Raw genomic sequence first — 18,620 nt, forward strand, 5'->3', positions numbered from 1 at the left:
ACAAAACAACTTTCCATTATGGTAAGCATACCATATGCCTTCTTAACCACTCTATCAACCTGCGGGGGAAGCTATGAACTTGAACCCCAAGATCCCTCTGCTCCTCAGTGCTGTTAAGGATCTTGTCCTTAACAGTGTAATGTCTCTTTACATTTGACCTAACAAAATGCAGCACTTCACATTTGACCAAGATAAATTTCATCTGCCATTTCTCTGCCTATATCTGCAACTGATCTATATCCTATTGTATTCTTTGCCAGTCCTCTACGCTATCCACGACACCACTAATATCATCTGCAAATTTACTAACCCACCCATCTAAGTTTTCATCCTCGTCATTTATACACATCACAAACAGCAGAGGTCCCAGTGCAGATCCCTGCAGAACATCAGTAATCCCAGACCTCCAGCTGGAATAAACCCCTTCAAATATTACCCTCTGTCTTCTATAGGCAACACAGCTCTGGATCCAAATGGCCAATTCACCATGGATCACATGCATTTTAATCTTCCAGTTGAGCCTCCCATGAGGGACCTTGACAAACACCTTGTAGACAATCCATGTAGACAACATCCACAGCTCTACCTTCATCAATCACCCTCATCACCTTGTCCAAAAACTCAATCAAGTTAGTAAGACACGACTTGCCCCACACAAAATCATGCTGGCTCTTCCTAATTTCTATTCGGGAGTCTTATAACAGGGAGGAGATTTAGTATGTCACCAATGACTCTTAAAAATTTATATATCTGTAAGAGAGTAATCTGATATCCATCACTAAGGATTCTCACCATCCGGGACGTGTGGTTTCCCATTACCAGCATCAGACAGCAGGTACAGGAGCCTAAAGGCCCACACTCAACAAAACAGCTCCTTCCCCTCCAGACTTCTGAATGGTCCATGAACATTAACACTTTATTCCTTCTTTTTTGCACAATTTATTTATTTTTATAATTTATAGTAATTTTTATCTGCACTGTGCTGTTGCCATAAAACCACAAATTTCATGTCATATAATTGATGATAATAAATATGATGCTGATTTCGGATACTCCGTGGTCCAGGATCAAACCCACATCAGTGGAATTGCCAACAAGAGGAAGTCTGCTGATGCTGGAAATCCAGAGCAACACACACAAAATGCTGGAGGAACTCAGCAGACCAGGCAGCTTCTATGGAAAAGAATTAACAGCTGATATTTTGGGCCCAGTGCCGCGTGGCCGAGTGGTTAAGGCATTGGACTAGCGATCTGAAGGTTGTGAGTTCAAGCCTCAGCCAAGGCGGTGTGTTGTGTCCTTGATCAAGGCATTTAACCAGTACACCCAGCTGAAAATGGGTACAGGCAAAATGCTGGGGGTTAACCTCATGATAGACTGGCATCCTATCTTGGGGGGAGTCTCGTACTCTCAGTCGCTTCACGCCACGGAAACTGGCATAAGCACCGGACTGATGAGCCTACAAGACCCGGGACAGACTTTAAAAAAAATTTGGGCCGAGACCCTCCACCTGGACTGTCTTAACCTGAAATATCAACTGTTTACTTTTCTCCATTGATGCTGCCCGGCATGCTGAGTTCCTGCAGCATTTGTGTTGCAGTGGAATTGCAAGGCAGCAATGCTACCTGTTACTCCAATTTGCTGTTGTTAAGATTATAGCAAAAAATGTGCACAGTAAACAAGGATGTCAATAGTCACACTCCGGTGTAAGACCTCGGGCCAATGATGTACGTTGTGAAGAGATGGGCCAATGATGTACGTTGTGAAGAGATGTGCCAATATAGATGAGACATGGGAACCAGCAGAGAGCAATGCCACCACCTGGTGGTAGCATGCAGTAACTGCCTAAAAGGAAAAGCCCAGCCGGTATGTTGATGATGACAAAATAAGTTGCAGAATTAACTCAACGGGTCAGATAGCATCTGTGGAGGGAAATTGACCGTTGACGTTTTGTTTATTAATTTAAAACAGTAACAGAAAGTTAGCCAGTATACTGTAGATAGAAAGTGTTGGAATAGAGCTGGCAGCCAATAGGTGGATCCAGGTGAGGAGAGATTAATAGGCAAGTGGAGGAGGGAAAAGTGAAAAGAGTGAAGAGTGACAGAGGCTGATGGTGATAGTTGGAGGCAATAAAGGGCTGCAGATGATGGAATTTTATAGGCAAGGATAGGTAATGAAGATCAAATGAGGCAGATATAAATTGAAGGCTATTTTACCAGATAATGTAAACATAGATTGAAACATAGATATGTTGAAATACTTGGAGTATTGTATTTAGTTTCAGTTACTAAATATATTACTAAACTGGAAAGAGTGCAGAAGAGATTCACAGGATGTTGCCAAGATTTGAGGGACTGAGTTATAGGGAAATGCTGGGCAGGCTAGGGATTTATTCCTTGGAGCGTAGAAGACCGAGGGCTGAACAGATAGAGATGTGTAAATTTGTGAAAGCATCGATAGGACAAGCACGCACAGTAATATTCTTAGGATTGGGAAATCATAAACTTAAGGCATAGCTTTAAGGTGACAGGGAAAGCTTTAATAGCAACTTGGGGGCAACTTTTTTTACACAAAAAAATTGTCTGTTTATGGAATGAGATACCAAAATAAATGATGGAGGCAGGTATATTAGCAACATTTAAAAGGCACAGACAAGTCTATGCTGGAATGGGAACCTTGAACTGGATCAGTTGAGCTGAATGGTCTGTTTCCATGTGAGATGTCTCTATCGCTCACTAGAAGAGTAGGGTATAGGAACAGGCCCTTCAGCCCATGGTCTTTGCAGACCATCATGCCAAATTAAACTGATCCCTTCACCTGCATATGATTCAGATCACTCCATTCCTGCATATTCATGTACCTATCTAAAAACCTCTCAGATACCACTGTCCTATCTGATTTCACCACCAACCCTGGTAGCATGTTCCAGGTACCTACACTCTCTGTGTAAAAAATAAAATTGCCCCACACATCATTGACTGCACCAAATTTCTATTAATCCCTCAGCACGTCCACCTACAGCCTGGAAAATGCCCATCAGCAGCATTCCCTTACAGACATCTCAGTGTGCTGGAAGACGAACAAGATTCAGGCAGACCAAAAAGCATCTTTGATGACCTTCCAGCAACATTTGATGTCTGGCTCGGTGTGTACTCTTGGCAACAGCCTGTAGCTTAAACACTCTCCTATTATCCACTGGGGATGAATTGAGACAAGGCATCTTGCATTTCTCCTGTGTAATTTGGTTCCTTTCTAACCACGGCAGCTTGTGCGGTGAGGCTACTGAGTGGAATTGAGTGAAGTTATCCCCTCTGGTTCAAGAGCCTGATGGTTTGAAGGGCAATAACTGAATCTAATGGTATGGCTCCTGAGGCTTCTTCACATTTTTCCTGATGCCAGCAGCAAGGACGAAGCGTGGCCTGGTTGGCTGGGGGTCCTTGATGATGGATGTTGCTTTCTTGTGACAGTGCTCCATGTAGATGTGCTCAACGGTGGGGAGGGATTCACCCATTCATCGCATAATTTAGTCATGTCATCCAGCAGGGGAAAGACTTATCCTGCTGCATCTCCGTCATAAAGCATGCACTTATACTAACTCTACAATATCCCTCTTTATCCTCTCTGCATTTCCACTGACTCCTCACCCTCCCAAGATTGTATCATCCACCTACACAAATTCCAGCAGCTAATTAACCCACCAACCTACATATCTTTGGAGTGTGATAGGAAAGTGGAAAACCCAGGGGAAATTCAAACAAAACATGGTTCCCCAGCCAGTGCAGCCAAGTACAATAAACCTTGGATGTATTGACTGCCTATTCTCCTTAATTCTGGTGACAATGTAATTTATCTCCTGTCCACGCTCTGGTCAAAGCTTTTTCAGTTTCCGTTGACCGATGGGAATAAGGAGACTGCATTCAGTTATCTCTTGTTAACTGGAATATGAAGGTGTTTGACCCAGTGCCTAATAGTGTGTTTGATCAAAGGTGTGAGCAGCTGCTGTGGATTCTCACTGTGTGGCTCATTCTCTTGAACTCAAGGTGGAATGGTTGAGGAACGAGGAGGTCATCAACCCAGAGGAGGACCAGAATTTCTACCTAACCATTGACCACAATCTGATCATCAAGCAGGCCCGGCTGTCTGACACCGCCAACTACACATGTGTCGCCAAGAATATTGTGGCCCGACGTCGAAGTACTACTGCCACTGTTATTGTTTATGGTGAGTTAACTCAGTTAACCGATGCAGGGATGCAGCTATTATATTATACTAGCAGTATAACCTTTCGCCATCTCTGTACTCCTCAATTTCCAGCCTCTTCATCCCCCTTGATATCTTCCCTCCATTGACAGCCATCAGCTGCCAAGGATCAAGAATTCCCTCTATAAGCCTTTTCTTCATAAACATGTGCCATAAACCTGCCTCTTAGGTGAGGATTCTGGGCCATAACTTATCTTTGTGAAGCCTCTTGGCATGTTTTGTTATGTTAAAGACACTACGTAAATGAGAATTGCCATCATTATAGAACAAGTATGGTAAAAACTGGAGTCATTATAACAGAAACCTTGACATAAGCACGAGAGATTCTGCAGATGCTGCAAATCCAGAGTAAAATAGACAAAATGCTGAAAGAACTCAGCTGGTCATGCAGCATCTTTGGAAAGGATTTAGGGCCAATACTCTTCATCAGGACTGGAAAGGAAAGGGGAAGAAGCCAGAATAAAAACATGGGGGAGAGAGGAAGGAGTACAAGCTTGAAGATGTTATATGAAGCCAAGTAAGGGGGAAGGTAGGTGGGTGGAGGAGGGCTGATGAAGTGAGAAGCTGGGAGATGATAGGTGGAAAAGGTAAAAGGCTGAAGAAGAAGAAGGAATCTGATAGGAGTGGAGAGTGGACCATGGGAGCAGGAGGGGTACCAAGAGCGAGGTGATAGAGAGATGAGGAGAAGGAAAGGGGTAATAGGGGGGTCCAGAGTGGACAGTAGAAAAAGAGGGAGGGGAAGAAGATTGCCAGAAGATGGAGAAATTAATGTTCATGCCATCATGTTGGCGGCTACCCAGATGGAATATGAGGTGTTGCTCCTCTAACCTGAGTGACCTCATTGTGGCAGTAAAGGAGGCCATGGACTGACATGTCAGAATGAGAATGAGGAATGGAATTTAAATGGTTGGTCACCTGCTTGTTGCAGACAGATGTGGGTGAGTCAATACCTAAGATTCATGAAAATGCAGTGGGGGCAATGCTCAGAGTCGTAAGCTACCACCACAATAGGTCTACAGTGGATGCACCAGCACTAGTCCTCAGCTTGGCCTTGGACTACCTGGATGACAGTAATGTCTACGTCAGGCTGCAGTTTACTGATTACAGCTCAGTCATCAACATCATCATCTCCTTGGTACTAATCAGCAATCTTCAAATCCCAGGCCTCTGTATCTCCCTCTGCAACTGGATTCTTCACTTCTTCATCAGGAGACCACAGTCAAACCGGATCAGAAATAGCATCTCCTGCTCACCGACAATCAAAACAGGGACGCCTCAAGGATGCGTGCTTAGTTTCTACTCCCATGACTGTGTGGCTAGGCACAGTTCAAATGCCCTTTATAAATTTGCCAATGACACGACCGTTGTTGGCAGAATCTCAGGTGGTGACGAGGAGGCATACGGGAGTGAGATAGATCCACTGGTTGAGTGCTTTCACAACAACAACCTTGCACTCAGCTTCAGCAAGACCAAGCAACTGATTGTGGACTTCAGAAAGGGGAGTTGGGAGAATATACACCGGCCCTCGTTGAGGGGACTGCGGTGGAAAGGTTGAACAATTTCAAGTTCCTGGGCATCAACGTCTCTGAGTTTCTGTCCCGCGCCCAAGATATTGGTGCAGTTTTGAAGAAGGCACAACAACAGTTATGTTTCATTAGAAATTTGAGGAGATTTGGTATGTCACTGAAGGTTAAAGTCTGTCCTGAGCCTTATAGGCTCAGCAGGCCGGTGCTTATGCCGGTTTCCGTGGCGTGAAGCAACTGAGAGTACGAGACTCCCCACCCCCCCCCCCCCCCCCCCCCAGATAGGACACCAGTCTATCGCGAGTTTAACCCCCAGCATTTTGCCGGTACCCATTTTCAGCTGGGTGGACGGGAGCAATGTGTGGTTAAGTGCCTTGCTCAAGGACACAGTGTGCTGCCTCGGCTGGGGCTCAAACTCATGACTTTCAGATCACTAGTCCAATGCCTTGGCCACACGCCACACTATGTCGCTAAAGACACTGGCAAATTTCTTTATTTCTTTTTCCAATATTTTTATTAAATTTCATATACACAAATACAGAATTCATAAGGATACTTATTATAAATCAAAATAAGATAGCACAAAATGCACTATATATAAATGACACTGATACAATCACAGCATTCCATATTCATGATCAATCAAATAAAATAAATTGAATTATGCAATACAATAATATGGTTAATTATATTATTTTAAAAAATCTAACGCACTACCAAGACAAAGCTGGTCGGTAAAAAAAACGTGAAAAAAAAGAGTATTTACCATATAGTTTTTTATAATAATAGCCCATATCTATATTTTAATAACAATAACAATTCAAAGATTTTTTAAATAGTTCAGAAATTTCTACAGATGTACCGTAGAGAGCATCCTGATTGGTTGGCATCATCGGTTCATATGGAGGCTCCAGTGCACAGTATTGGGAAAAGCTGCAAATGGTTATAAGCTCAGCCAGCTCGATTATAGTCACAAGCCTTCTCACCATCGAGGACTTTTTCAAAAGGCAGCATCCAACATTAATGGCCCTCAGCATCCAGGACATGCCCTCTTCTCATCACTACCATCAGGGAGGAGGTACAGGCGTTTGAAGACACACAGTCAACATTTTAGGAACAGCTTCTTCCCCTCTGCTATCGATTTGTTTACAGTCCATGAACACTACCTTATTATTGTGTTCTCTTTTTGTACTGCTTACTTCTTTTTATATTTCTTGTTGTTACTGATAGTACTTTATTAACTATTGCAATGTACTGCTCTTGCAAAACAACACATTTCATGACAAAAGTCAATGATAATAACATATTCCGATTCTGATTCTGAAAACAAGATCTGGATTACGAGAGCACCTGGAGAGTCCCAAACTGCATTACAACCAACATTGTATTTCTGTTTTTTGTTACAATAAGAACACAGGAGTGGCAAACAGAGTGGTGGCCATGTGTGAAATTATTCCTGACTTAACAGATTAAATAATTATGGGAAATATTAAAGAATGTGTGCCTTGTAAAATCCCTTTGCCCCACTATAGGGAAGTTATACACTGAAGTTATTGTGATTAAATCTCAGGTAATTAGGTCATCCTTACCTTCTTAATTAAATGAGTGTCCAGATTTCATTGAAGTGGTATTTGCAAGTAATCAGCTCCAAATTAAATTGTGGTTATACTGCCACATTGGATCAGAAATCTAATCCTTCACTGAAGGTCTTGTTTAATATATATTAGAGGAACCAGTGTCGGGCATCTTCTGTTAGGTCAGCATCCAAAACATCAAGGCTCTAATCACAACCAGCTGCAGAAGACTGGCCAGGTTCACATCCCTGACTCTGTGCTCCCAATGCAAACAGTTGGAGCTAGTTGAGTCAAATCGAGTTAAATTTATCATCATATGTGCATGTGCTTGTATTCATAGGTGCAAAGAAAAACTTAGTTCCAGCAGCATCACAGGCACACGGCACTAGAAACACAACATTCACAAGAAAAACACACATAACAAAAATTATACAAGAAAGAACACAATTAGAACAAAAGTACAGAGCGGTGTTGCTATACTGAGGTAATGATCTACAGACTTCACGATCTTCTGAAGGAATTGGCAGATCAAGCAAGTACAACACCTTTAAACAGATGAAAGTTCATTGCCATGGCTGGAAGTGAGGTAGGAGAGGGGAACTCCAAGCAGGCTGAAATGCAGAGGGATGAGGTCTCCTCTTCCCAGCATCTTGTTAGCAAGCTCACAGTCACTGCAGAACAAAATTGATGACCTGAGGCAAGATAGCTGTATCAGAGGAAATGAGAGACCGTTGTGTTCTATGTCTGAGCAAGACGTGGCTTTCTTGCAGCATGCCAGATACCGCAGTCAAACAGGAATGCTTTTCGATTTACCGAATGGGCCAAACTGCTGATTCAGAAAAGGCAAAAGGTGGAGGTGTGTGTTTCATGATAAACTCCTGATTGTACTCCATTGTGGCTGTTTTGTTGAACATGTGTCTCCCTGACTTTGAACACCTAATGATCAAATGCCATCCTTTTTATTTACCTAGAGAGTTCTCTTCCATAAAGCTGACCACAGTTTACACACCTCCAGTGACTGACTATAATCAAGTGCTTGAGATACTGCATGATACCGTCTCCAGTCAAGAAAATGTCCATCCTGCTGCATTTCAAATCATAGTCAGGGACTTCAACCAGGCTTGTTACAGAAAATCCTGCCCAATTACCATCAGCAAATAATTGGTAGCACCAGAGGTCCCAACACACTAAACCGCTGTTATATTAAGATAAGGAATGCCAACCATTCCATGCCCAGGCTACATTTCAGTAAACCGGATCACCTGTCTGTCCTTTTCCTACCTACATGCAGATAGAGGCTAAAGAGCAAAGCTTCGGAGATTAGGACAAGAATTGGTGGACTGAGCTGTGTACAAGGAATCGTGTGGATCTGAATGAATATACAATGATGTCACAAACTTTATTAAAACAGCTGTAGGTGAGTGTGTCCCCATAAAATCATTCAGAGTCTTCTCCAATCAGAAGCCCTGGATGAACCATAAGATCTGCAATCTGCTGTGGACCAGATCAGAGGCATTCGAGTCTGGTGACCAAGGACAGGAGTGATCTCCGGAAAACCTTCTCAAGGGCAAAGTGGCAATTCCAGATGAAACTTGAATCAACGAAGGGTGTTCAACAGTTGTGGCAGGGCTTAAATACTATCACTTCTTATAAAGTTAAATCAAGCAACATAGGCGACAACAGGGCGTCACATCCACAAGAGCTCAATGCCTTCTATGCTCGCTTTGACCATCAAAACATGGAGGAACCATCACGAATTCACACAACCCCCGCCCGGTGATCTTGTGATTTCAGTCTTTGAGGCTGACGAGCGAGCATCCTTCAGGAGGGTGAACCCACGAGAACCATAATCCTCAGGTGAGGTGCCTGGCCAGATACTAAAGACCTGTGCTGATCAACTGGCTAGAGTGTTCACTGAGATCCTTAACCTCTCACTTCAGCAGTCTGAGGTACCCATCTGCTTCAAGCAGGCTTCAATTATACCGGTGCCCAAGGGGAACTTGGTAATGTGCCTCAATGACTATCATCTGGTAACACAGTGATAAAGTGTTTTGTGAGGTTGGTGATGAAACATATCAATTCCTGCCGGAGGGGTGACTTGGATCCACTTCAATTTACCTAGCAGGGCAACAGGTCCACAGCAGATGCCATCTCATTGGCTCTTACTCAACCCTGGAACATCTGGGAGCAACGGTGAATGCATCAGAATTCTCTTTATCAACTACAGCTCGGCATTCAGAACCATCATTCGCTCATAACTAATCAATAAGCTCCAAGACTTTGGCCTCAATACCTCCTTATACAATCGTATCCTGGGTTTCTTCACTTGTATACCCCAGTCGTCGATGTTGTAGATCAGATTTTGCTGGGTTTTTTTAAGTTCATAGTGATGGTTTTTAGGACATGGATTAAAGAGAGTTAGAGGTCATAACAATAAATGAAGAGTCAGGGCAGGAGCCATTGTTCAGAATACAGACTGAAGCACTCAGTGGTCGAAGATCAGCTAACCCAGAGTTCAAGTCAGCAGGCACTGAAGAGACCAACTATTGCTATGGTGACAAGACCTAGATCAGAAGTCCATACAGGCAGAAATCACAAGGGTTGGTGACTCCCCAGGTCATCAGGGTCAGAGGTCTGGAGGACAAGACCCAAAGATGAAACCCCTGATTGGTGCGTCCTGGGGTCGAGCCCCGAAGACCAAGTTGGTGAGGGGCAGTAAAGAGTCGTGTTTTGTTGTTGTTGTTTCTGCTGCTTGTGTTGTTCTACTGAACATTGTGGGCACACTATGCTGGCACTGGAATGCGTGGCAACACTTGGCAGGCTGCCCCCAACACATCCATGAATGTGTTGGTTCTTAACGCAAACAACAAATCTCACTGCATGTTTCAATAAATATATGATGCATCTGATAGGGATCTTTGATGATGAAACTTTAGTGAGGCAGTAGTTGTAGAGAGGGATGTGCCTGTAATGTATTGGGCAGCGTTCACTACTCTCTGCAGCTTCTTATGTTTCTGCTCTTTTCCATTGCTGCACCAGACCGTGAGGCAACCTGTTATGTTTTATAACTTCAAATTCAAAGGAAAATACGGGAGTCTGAAAGTATATGGTGTGACTTCGTCTCTAAGTGAGGCACGTGTATCACTTGGCGAGACAAACAAACAAGAATGCTTAACCAAGCAAAATATATACATATCAGAATCTGATATAATAGATTATATCAAATAGATTAAAATAGTGCAAATCAGAAGTAATATATATTAAAAAAAAACGTGAGGTAGTGTCCATGGGTTCAATGTTCCTGAATCGCTGAGTGTGTGCCTTTAGGCTTCTGTACCTCCTTCCTGGTGGTAACAGTGAGAGGAGGGCATACCCTGGGGTGATGGGGGTCCTTAATAATAGATTCCACCTTTCTGAGCCACCACTCCTTGAAGATGTCCTGGATACTGTGGAGGCTAGTACCCAAGATGGAGCTGACTAATTTTACAATTTTCTGTAGCTTGTTTTGGTCCTGTGTAGTAGCCCCCCATCCCCCACCCCCATACCGGACGGTGATGCAACTTGTCAGAACGTTCTCCATGGAACATCTGTAGACGTTTTCAAGAGTTTTAGACAAACCAAATCCCTTCAAACTCCCAATGAAGTATAGCCATTGTCTTGCATTCTTTGCAGCTGCATCAATATGTTGGGACCAGGTTGGATCCTCAGAGATCTTGATACCCATGAACTTGAAATTGCTCACTCTCTGCACTTTTGATCCCTCTATGAGGAATGGTTCATGTTCCCCCATCTTACTCATCCTGAGGTCCAGAATCAGTTCTTTCATCTTACTGACATTGAGTGCTAGGTTGCTGCTGCCACACCACTCCACTAACTAGTATATCTCTCGCGCGCCGCGTGAGCGTGTGTGTACACACACACACACACAACATTACTCAAATAGTATTGAAATATTAAATACATAACACAGCCAGCAAGGATACTTTCTGCAATACATGTCAAAGTTTGTTAGAGTGTTCAACGATATGCTGAACCTTCCTAAACTCCTATGAAAGTAACAATACCAGCGTATCTTCCTTGAGATTACAATTATGTGCTGCTGGTCATCTTATATGTTAATAGCCCAGAATTTAATAATGTATGCAGTCTAAAAAAATTTAACAAAGTATTGTATTGAACTTAAAGTTAAAACTAAGCTCTGATGCTTGTTGATACATTTTACTGTATTCATTTTTCACCAGCATTTACTGCCTATCCCTAACTGCCCTTGACCAGCAGACATTGAATTGCTTCTTAACCCAAGCAAACACTGCCCTAACAATCTCTTCCTCTCTTCCCCTCTCCCCAGTAAATGGAGGCTGGTCCACATGGGCAGAGTGGTCAGCCTGCAACAGCCGATGCGGGCGGGGCTACCAGAAACGAATGCGGACTTGCACCAACCCTGCGCCACTCAACGGAGGAGCCTTCTGCGAGGGCCAGAGTGTCCAGAAAATTGCCTGCACCACCATGTGCCCTGGTAAATGGAAACACAGTGGATAACACCATTAACCTCCCTGACCATGTTGTAATGAATTGTCCCACAGTTTGGTCCTTCTGAAAGCTGGTATGAAAAAGGTTGTATTTGCTGAGGGTTGTTTAATGTAGGGAGGGAGATCCTCCACTGCAACAAGAAGTGTATTTCTTATGAATTAACAGAGATACAAGAGACCTATGAGTCCACTGTGCTACAGAGTATGTACAATATTCATTTTCCATTGTGCTTACACTATACTATTGATTACTGTTTAGACAAAGTTCTTGTTTTGTCATGCTCTATCAGGCAATTGACTTGCAAGGCTTATATTGACCTTTAATTCTGTGCTCCACTATTGGCCTCCACAAGATATCAATGGAGATTTCTTTTCTCATTAACTGGTGTTAATTGTTACCCATACAGACAACTGCTGTAATGTGTACAAACAGAGGAAATGTAGCAGGAATATGCCATTTGAACCCCTATGTACTCTCTGCCATTCAATAAGACTGTGGTCTCTTTCCTCAGCCCCACTTTCCTGCTCGATCTTCACATTCACCAATTCCTGCAAGATCTAAATTGGTACCGTGAAAAACTTCTCTTGCATCCTGTCCATGCAGATAAGTTTATTATATCAGTATGTTGGGATAGTATAAGGGAAAGCAATTATAGAATGCAGGATGAACCGTTGCAGTTACGGAAAATGTGCAGTGCAGGTGCAAGGCTATAATGAGTAGGTTGTGAGGCCAAGTGTCTATCTTGTAGTACTAGAGAACCAGTCAATATTCTTATAACAGCAGGATGAAAACTGTCCTTTAGCCTTTTGGCACGTGTTATCAGGCTTTTGTATCTTTTGCCCAAGTCCTCTCCCTGGGACATTGTCCCCTCTATCAATTTTGGATTAGAGAGTGGACTTGGTGTATTGCTAGGAGAGCTGGTAAAGTCTAACCACAACATCTACAGGATACATGAGGTTTCCAATCAAACATATGTGTACTTTTGTCTGATCTTATTACCAGACATACTAACATGTGTACTTATGTCATAAACAATATATACACATGAAGAAGCCATTGCATTTTACACCATGTGACATATTTACATCTTAAATATGTATATACCAGCAGTGGAATGAAATAAAGGACAGGAATATCAGGAATGGGAATCTAGGAACAGGTGAATCACAACAGGATACTCAAGTCCAAGTAGATAACCCAGCCCCCAAAATCTCCCACTAGGCAGAGCTGTTGCCTGTTCTGTATCTGAACACTTTTGTTCACCTTGATTCCATACAGATCCTCCCCAGGTTACAAGCGCCCAGCGTATGTACTGTAGGGATGGATTTGATGGCTCCTTCAGGGCTGCAGGAACCTTCTGCTGCCCGGGCACTCAGGTCACAGCTGAATTTCTAACTGATCGAGTGTCTGGATTATGAAAAGCTCGCAGGAATGGAACACTGTTGTAACCTGTACCCAATAAAAATCTACCCGCAAGTTTTGCAGACACTAGAAATCTCAAACTGTTGTGGAGCCATTGACCCATATTGGCTATTCCCTTCCTCCACAGACACTGCACAATCCAGTGAGTGTCTCCAGCATTGTCTCCTCATCTATTAAAATAAACTATCAAAGAAATTCAATCACATAATGTTGTTTATTTAAAAGCCATTTAAAAGTGGTGGAATTGAAAATTGTCTTGGAGTGAAGCACGATTTTGAGGAGTATAGAATGTGTTGGAAATTCAGTTTGTCTGTTGGTTTTGCCCAAGATTGTTCCTTCCGCCGTGCCCTGCTCCTGCCTTGGAACAAGTCTTGTGTTGAGCTGTTACAGAGTCAGCCACATTGCTGGGTCTGAATCACTTGTCATCTACACCAGCTCAGGGACAGATTACTTCCCTCAAAAGTTTTTGAACAAGATAAAACAGCATTTCAGTGTTGTTTTATCTCAGGATTTTCCTATGTGTGTTCTACAGGAGCACAGATGCCTGGCGGAATGAGGCATTGTATACCTTCCCCAGCTGTCAAGGTGCTCACGCAAGAGCAGCATCAACCGCACTGGTGTGGTTCCAGCCCTGTCTCTGCACAAGTGACCTCTGCATATTTACCGCTCAATCACTGCCCTCCTTAGCCCTTTGCTGAACAGTATGCATTGTTCTTACACCAGGCACTAGCTCCTGGTGAGTCAGTGAGTTCCTGGTGACTAATCCAGAACATCTGAGAGAATGGGAGAACACTCTAGCTAGCTGGGGTGAAGAGCTGTTCCAGTCTGGTCTACTTCAGGAGCAGCTTTGATTAATCCTGGGTCTGCAGGAGAAAAAAGCCTTGGGGCTGCCCATGGCTAAGAAGCCTTCAATTCTCTGCTGCCTTTTATCAATAAAACCTTCAGAGTCACGTTCCAGAAGCACACCCTTAAATAAAAAGCCTCCTCACTCTCATCGACTGTTGTGTACCTTGCCAGCTGTATCTGTAAAGCCAGCCATCCCAACTGGATAGCCATTCTTGCTTTCCTTTCATAATCTGGAATGGGACAACTTTCCCTCACGTCCATCCATCAGTGTGGAGACGCACTCAGACTCGGAGGCTGTGCCGGCCAAGGACGTCATCTATCACACTCACCTCCAACTGGCTTCATGCCATTCCAATCCAGAGCAGCGCGTGGAAACAGGAAATGGGAAGGGGAGGAATGGGGAGGGGAGGAGAGGGAAGAAGGCCTTGTGGATAGTGCAGGCTCCAAAGGTAACACTAAAAATGACAAGGTCATTCTTGTCCTGTCATTGTAGACAATGAGTTGCAACATACGTACTGGACTCCCTTGGTTCTGCAAATGCTGAACATCATTAGCGATACACACAAAATGCTGGAGGAACTCAGCAGGCCAGGCAGCATCAATGGAGGGAAAGAAACACTTGACCTTTCAGGCTGAGTTCTGAGTCCAGGAGCAGGTCAACGGGACTGGGCTGAATACCAAATCAGCACCGACTAGGTGTTCTGTGCCATAGTGTTCTGTGACTATGAAGGGTCTCAGCCTGAACTGTAAACAGTTTAGTTGCCCCTGTAGATTCTGCCTGTCCTGTGGAGTTCCTGCAGCATTTTTGTGTGTTGCTCATTATATGGATTGGTATGTATTCTGGTCACTGCAGATGGACAAGTGATATTGACCTCCCAGTTATCTCCCTTCTGCTCCACAAACCTGAACTTCTCTGGCCTCTGCACAGCCCTACCCACTCATTCTCTTGAGGAACCCTTATTTTCAGAAACACTTGGTTAAGTGGTGGTGCTCACCGAGTCCTAGCCGAAACCTCCTCACCTGCTGTACTTTCCACTGCTTCCTTCCCTAAACACTTCTACCTATCTATCCTGCCCTCTCTTGATCTATCTTCCCCACTCCATTCTTTGCAGCCTTTGTCCTTGACCTCCCAGCTTCCTCCCCCTCAGCTTCCCTCCTCATAGTTTTTCCCTGATGTCACTTACAGTTTGCACTCTGGTGAGGTTGACCCCTGAAGACACAGTACATTTCCTCATTCTTTGTGTTTAATATATGTCTAAATCATGAATGAACATCACAACTTTGATTACTGAGGAAAAAAAATATGGTGTGTCAGAAGTCTTCGAAGGAAATTTAGATCGATTAGCAGGCCAAAGTTAGGAACGGTTAGGACACACCAACTGATAAACACATAGAGAGATAGATAGGGTGGAAGAAGGCAGATGAATAAGCTGACAAGTAGATCGATATGAAGATAACTAGACAAAGAACTGATAAATAACTAAGCAAAAAGGTGGAAGGCAGGTACGTAAATTGGTGAACTAAATGGCTAGAAGGCAGGCAGACAAACTGATCAAACACGAGGAAATCTGCAGATGCTGGAAATTCAAGCAACACGCACAAAATGCTGGTGGAATGCAGCAGGCCAGGCAGCATCTATAGGGAGAAGCACTAGTCCTGACGAAGGGTCTCGGCCCGAAACGTTGACAGTGCTTCTCCTTATAGATGTTGCCTGGTCTGCTGTGTTCCACCAGCATTTTGTGTGTGTTGCCAGACAAAGTGATGTTACCTGATCACCATGTAGATCTTGACCACTAGTGAGCCTCACAGGTCATGGACAGGTGTCTCCATTTATATCTGGTATCTCCAGTTCTATTCAAGTGTTATAAAGAAACTCAACACTACCATTGAACATTTCCTGAATGCAACCTCATTCATTTAATTAATGCCTTTGCACTTATTCATGTAATTTGAGTAAGAGTGTGTTTAGGACACACCTGGAGCATTGTATTCAATTCTGATCTCACCATTGTAAGCTTTGGAGAAGGTACCGAAAGGGTTTACCAGGTTGTTGCCTGGATTGAAGGGAATGTCAGTAAGGAGTGGTTGGACAAACATAGGTTATTTTTACTGGAGCTGTGGAGGCTGACGGGACACCTGTCAGATGCTTGTAAAATTATGACGGAGGGTCTCGGCCCGAAACGTCGACAGCACTTCTCCCTATAGATGCTACCTGGCCTGCTGTGTTCCACCAGCATTTTATGTGTGTTGTTGTTTGAATTTCCAGCATCTGCAGATTTCCTCGTGTTTGCATATTAACTAAAGCTTATGCACAGTATTGTACTTACCCCATTTTATTCACAACACATGCCCATCAGCTGCTCTCAATTCTACCATTCACCTGCGCACGAGGGGCAATTTACAGCAGCCAATTAACCTCCCAACTTGCACATCTTTGGGATGTGGGAGGAAACTGGAACACCCAGAGAAAACCAACACAGCCAAAGGGAGAACGTGCAAACTCTGCAGCACCTGGGGTCAGGAGCTGAGCGACACCAGCTCTACCAGCTGTGCTGCTGTGCCAATAGTGGACAGTATGACTAATAATAACCCAACAATCAACACTCTCATTGTACCTCCACCTTAGCACCCTAGAGTCTTTCTACTGGAGTTGGTAGATAAAGTGGATGCTTGAGTCATCTCCAATGCAGCTCACAAAGAATAAATGTTTACTGGTGCTGGACTTGGTTTATGCACTGAGAAACAGTGAAAATCCTTTGCAGATGATTCCACACATAAATGTATCAAGCTGGTACAGAAGAAGAGGATGCAGAATGTAGTGTTGCAGTTATGGAGGAAGTTAGGCAAATTGAAATGGAATGTAATTATTTTGGTCAGTACAAACATAACAAAAAGCATCATTTTCAATGATGATTCCATAACAATGATTTCATAAGACAATTAAATAATAAAAAATCTTTAAAACAGACCGGAAGGGTGTAGGCTGAAGCTACAGCTTATTACCCCTCTTACTTACGCAAAAACATATTTGGCATCAATCATCACATCAAAACAAAAAAATTCATAATCTTTTAACATAAAATCCAATTGCAAGTATCATTTATTTACATTACTCCCATTCATTTTAAATCATGTATTTTATATCGTGCAAGGTCCATTACAAGTTAGTCCGGGTGATCAAGTGTAACTATTTTATTTACATAATGTTCAGGTAACATCAGGTAACACTGCCTCCAGCCTATTTATCTATCTGCCTATGTCTGCCTGTCTGCCAGCACCACTTCCAAATGTGTTCATTAACTATACAATATAACCTTGGATGGCACTTAATCCAAAGTTCTGTCACCTCAGCTTTGGTGTATACAATTGTACAGTGCAATGGCTTAGCTAGAGATACAATTAACTTTCCAGAGGTTCACAAAGGATTTTCTTGAAGTTGATAATTTGACTCAACATTGGAAGAGATCATATGGATCTCTGATGATCATAGGGAGGTGGGTGAGCCTTTCTTCATCTCCTGCCACACAAGATAGGGTGAATGCACTCAGTCTTTTCTCAGGGTTAGAGAGTCAAAAAATAGAGGGCATAGACTAAAGATGAGAGAAGATAGATTTCATGGGAAGTTAAGTGCTAATAGTGGTATTCGGTATATGGAACAAGTTGCCGCAGGAAGTGGTTAAGGCAGGTATAGTAAGAGAATTTCAAAAGCTTTTGAACAAGTACGTGGATAGGAAAGGTTTAGAGGGAGCGGCCAAACTCAGACAAGTAGAACTAGCTTGTATGGATACCTTGTTGAGCATGGACCAGATGGTCTGAGGAGCCTGTTTCCATGGCTCTATGATTCTAAGTAGCATGGTGGGTGGTTTACTATTGTGACTGGAAGTCAACATCTCCCCTTATGAACTTGTGTACTGACGTTTTTCTCTTGTAGTGGATGGTGGGTGGACAGAGTGGAGCAAGTGGTCAACGTGTGGGACGGAATGCATGCACTGGCGGAGGAGGGAGTGCACCGCCCCCTCCCCTAAAACCGGTGGGAAGGACTGCCAAGGACCAGTGCTAGACTCCAAAAACTGCACTGATGGGTTATGCATGCAAAGTAAGTGAGGAGCCACGTGCACTGTAACCTTGCCATGGTCACAGTGCTCACCTGTGTAACCCTCTCCTGAACCCTCCGCCCATTCCCTGCTATAATATTGAGCTTTTTGCGCCTTCCCCTCCTGTTCCATACTGTGTGCCTGCCATCTGTCTACTCCTCCCGCAGAAGTGTTGACCAAGCATCAAACTTCTTGCATCTACTCAGTGTCTTTCCCAACCTCAGCATGTCCCAGAGTGTTTTAGAGTCAATGACCCACTGTAGTAAACTAGACCAATATACGCCTAGGCATCTTGGGTCTTTGTCAAAATGCCTCGCTGTCTTTGTGTGTGTCTGTGCATCCTTTGGACTTCTGTACCTATCAGTATGTCTCAT

At 43.5% G+C, this 18,620-nt stretch overlaps 1 protein-coding gene across 5 annotated transcripts in view; it reads left to right on the forward strand.

The window, feature by feature from the left end:
* LOC140726275 (netrin receptor UNC5C-like) overlaps positions 1–18,620 on the forward strand; it is a 359,820-nt gene that overhangs the window by 296,690 nt on the left and 44,510 nt on the right. For 3 of the 5 annotated variants that reach the window (XM_073042431.1, XM_073042432.1, XM_073042435.1), the window contains exons 5-7: positions 4,038–4,218; positions 11,703–11,870; positions 18,084–18,248. In XM_073042431.1, the coding sequence (XP_072898532.1) occupies positions 4,038–4,218; positions 11,703–11,870; positions 18,084–18,248 (514 nt within the window). The remainder of the gene's footprint in view (positions 1–4,037; positions 4,219–11,702; positions 11,871–18,083; positions 18,249–18,620) is intronic. The other 2 variants (XM_073042433.1, XM_073042434.1) reach the window with 1 other exon arrangement.

The sequence above is a fragment of the Hemitrygon akajei genome, chromosome 4 (assembly GCF_048418815.1).
Source record: "Hemitrygon akajei chromosome 4, sHemAka1.3, whole genome shotgun sequence".
NCBI classification, from domain to species: domain Eukaryota; kingdom Metazoa; phylum Chordata; class Chondrichthyes; order Myliobatiformes; family Dasyatidae; genus Hemitrygon; species Hemitrygon akajei.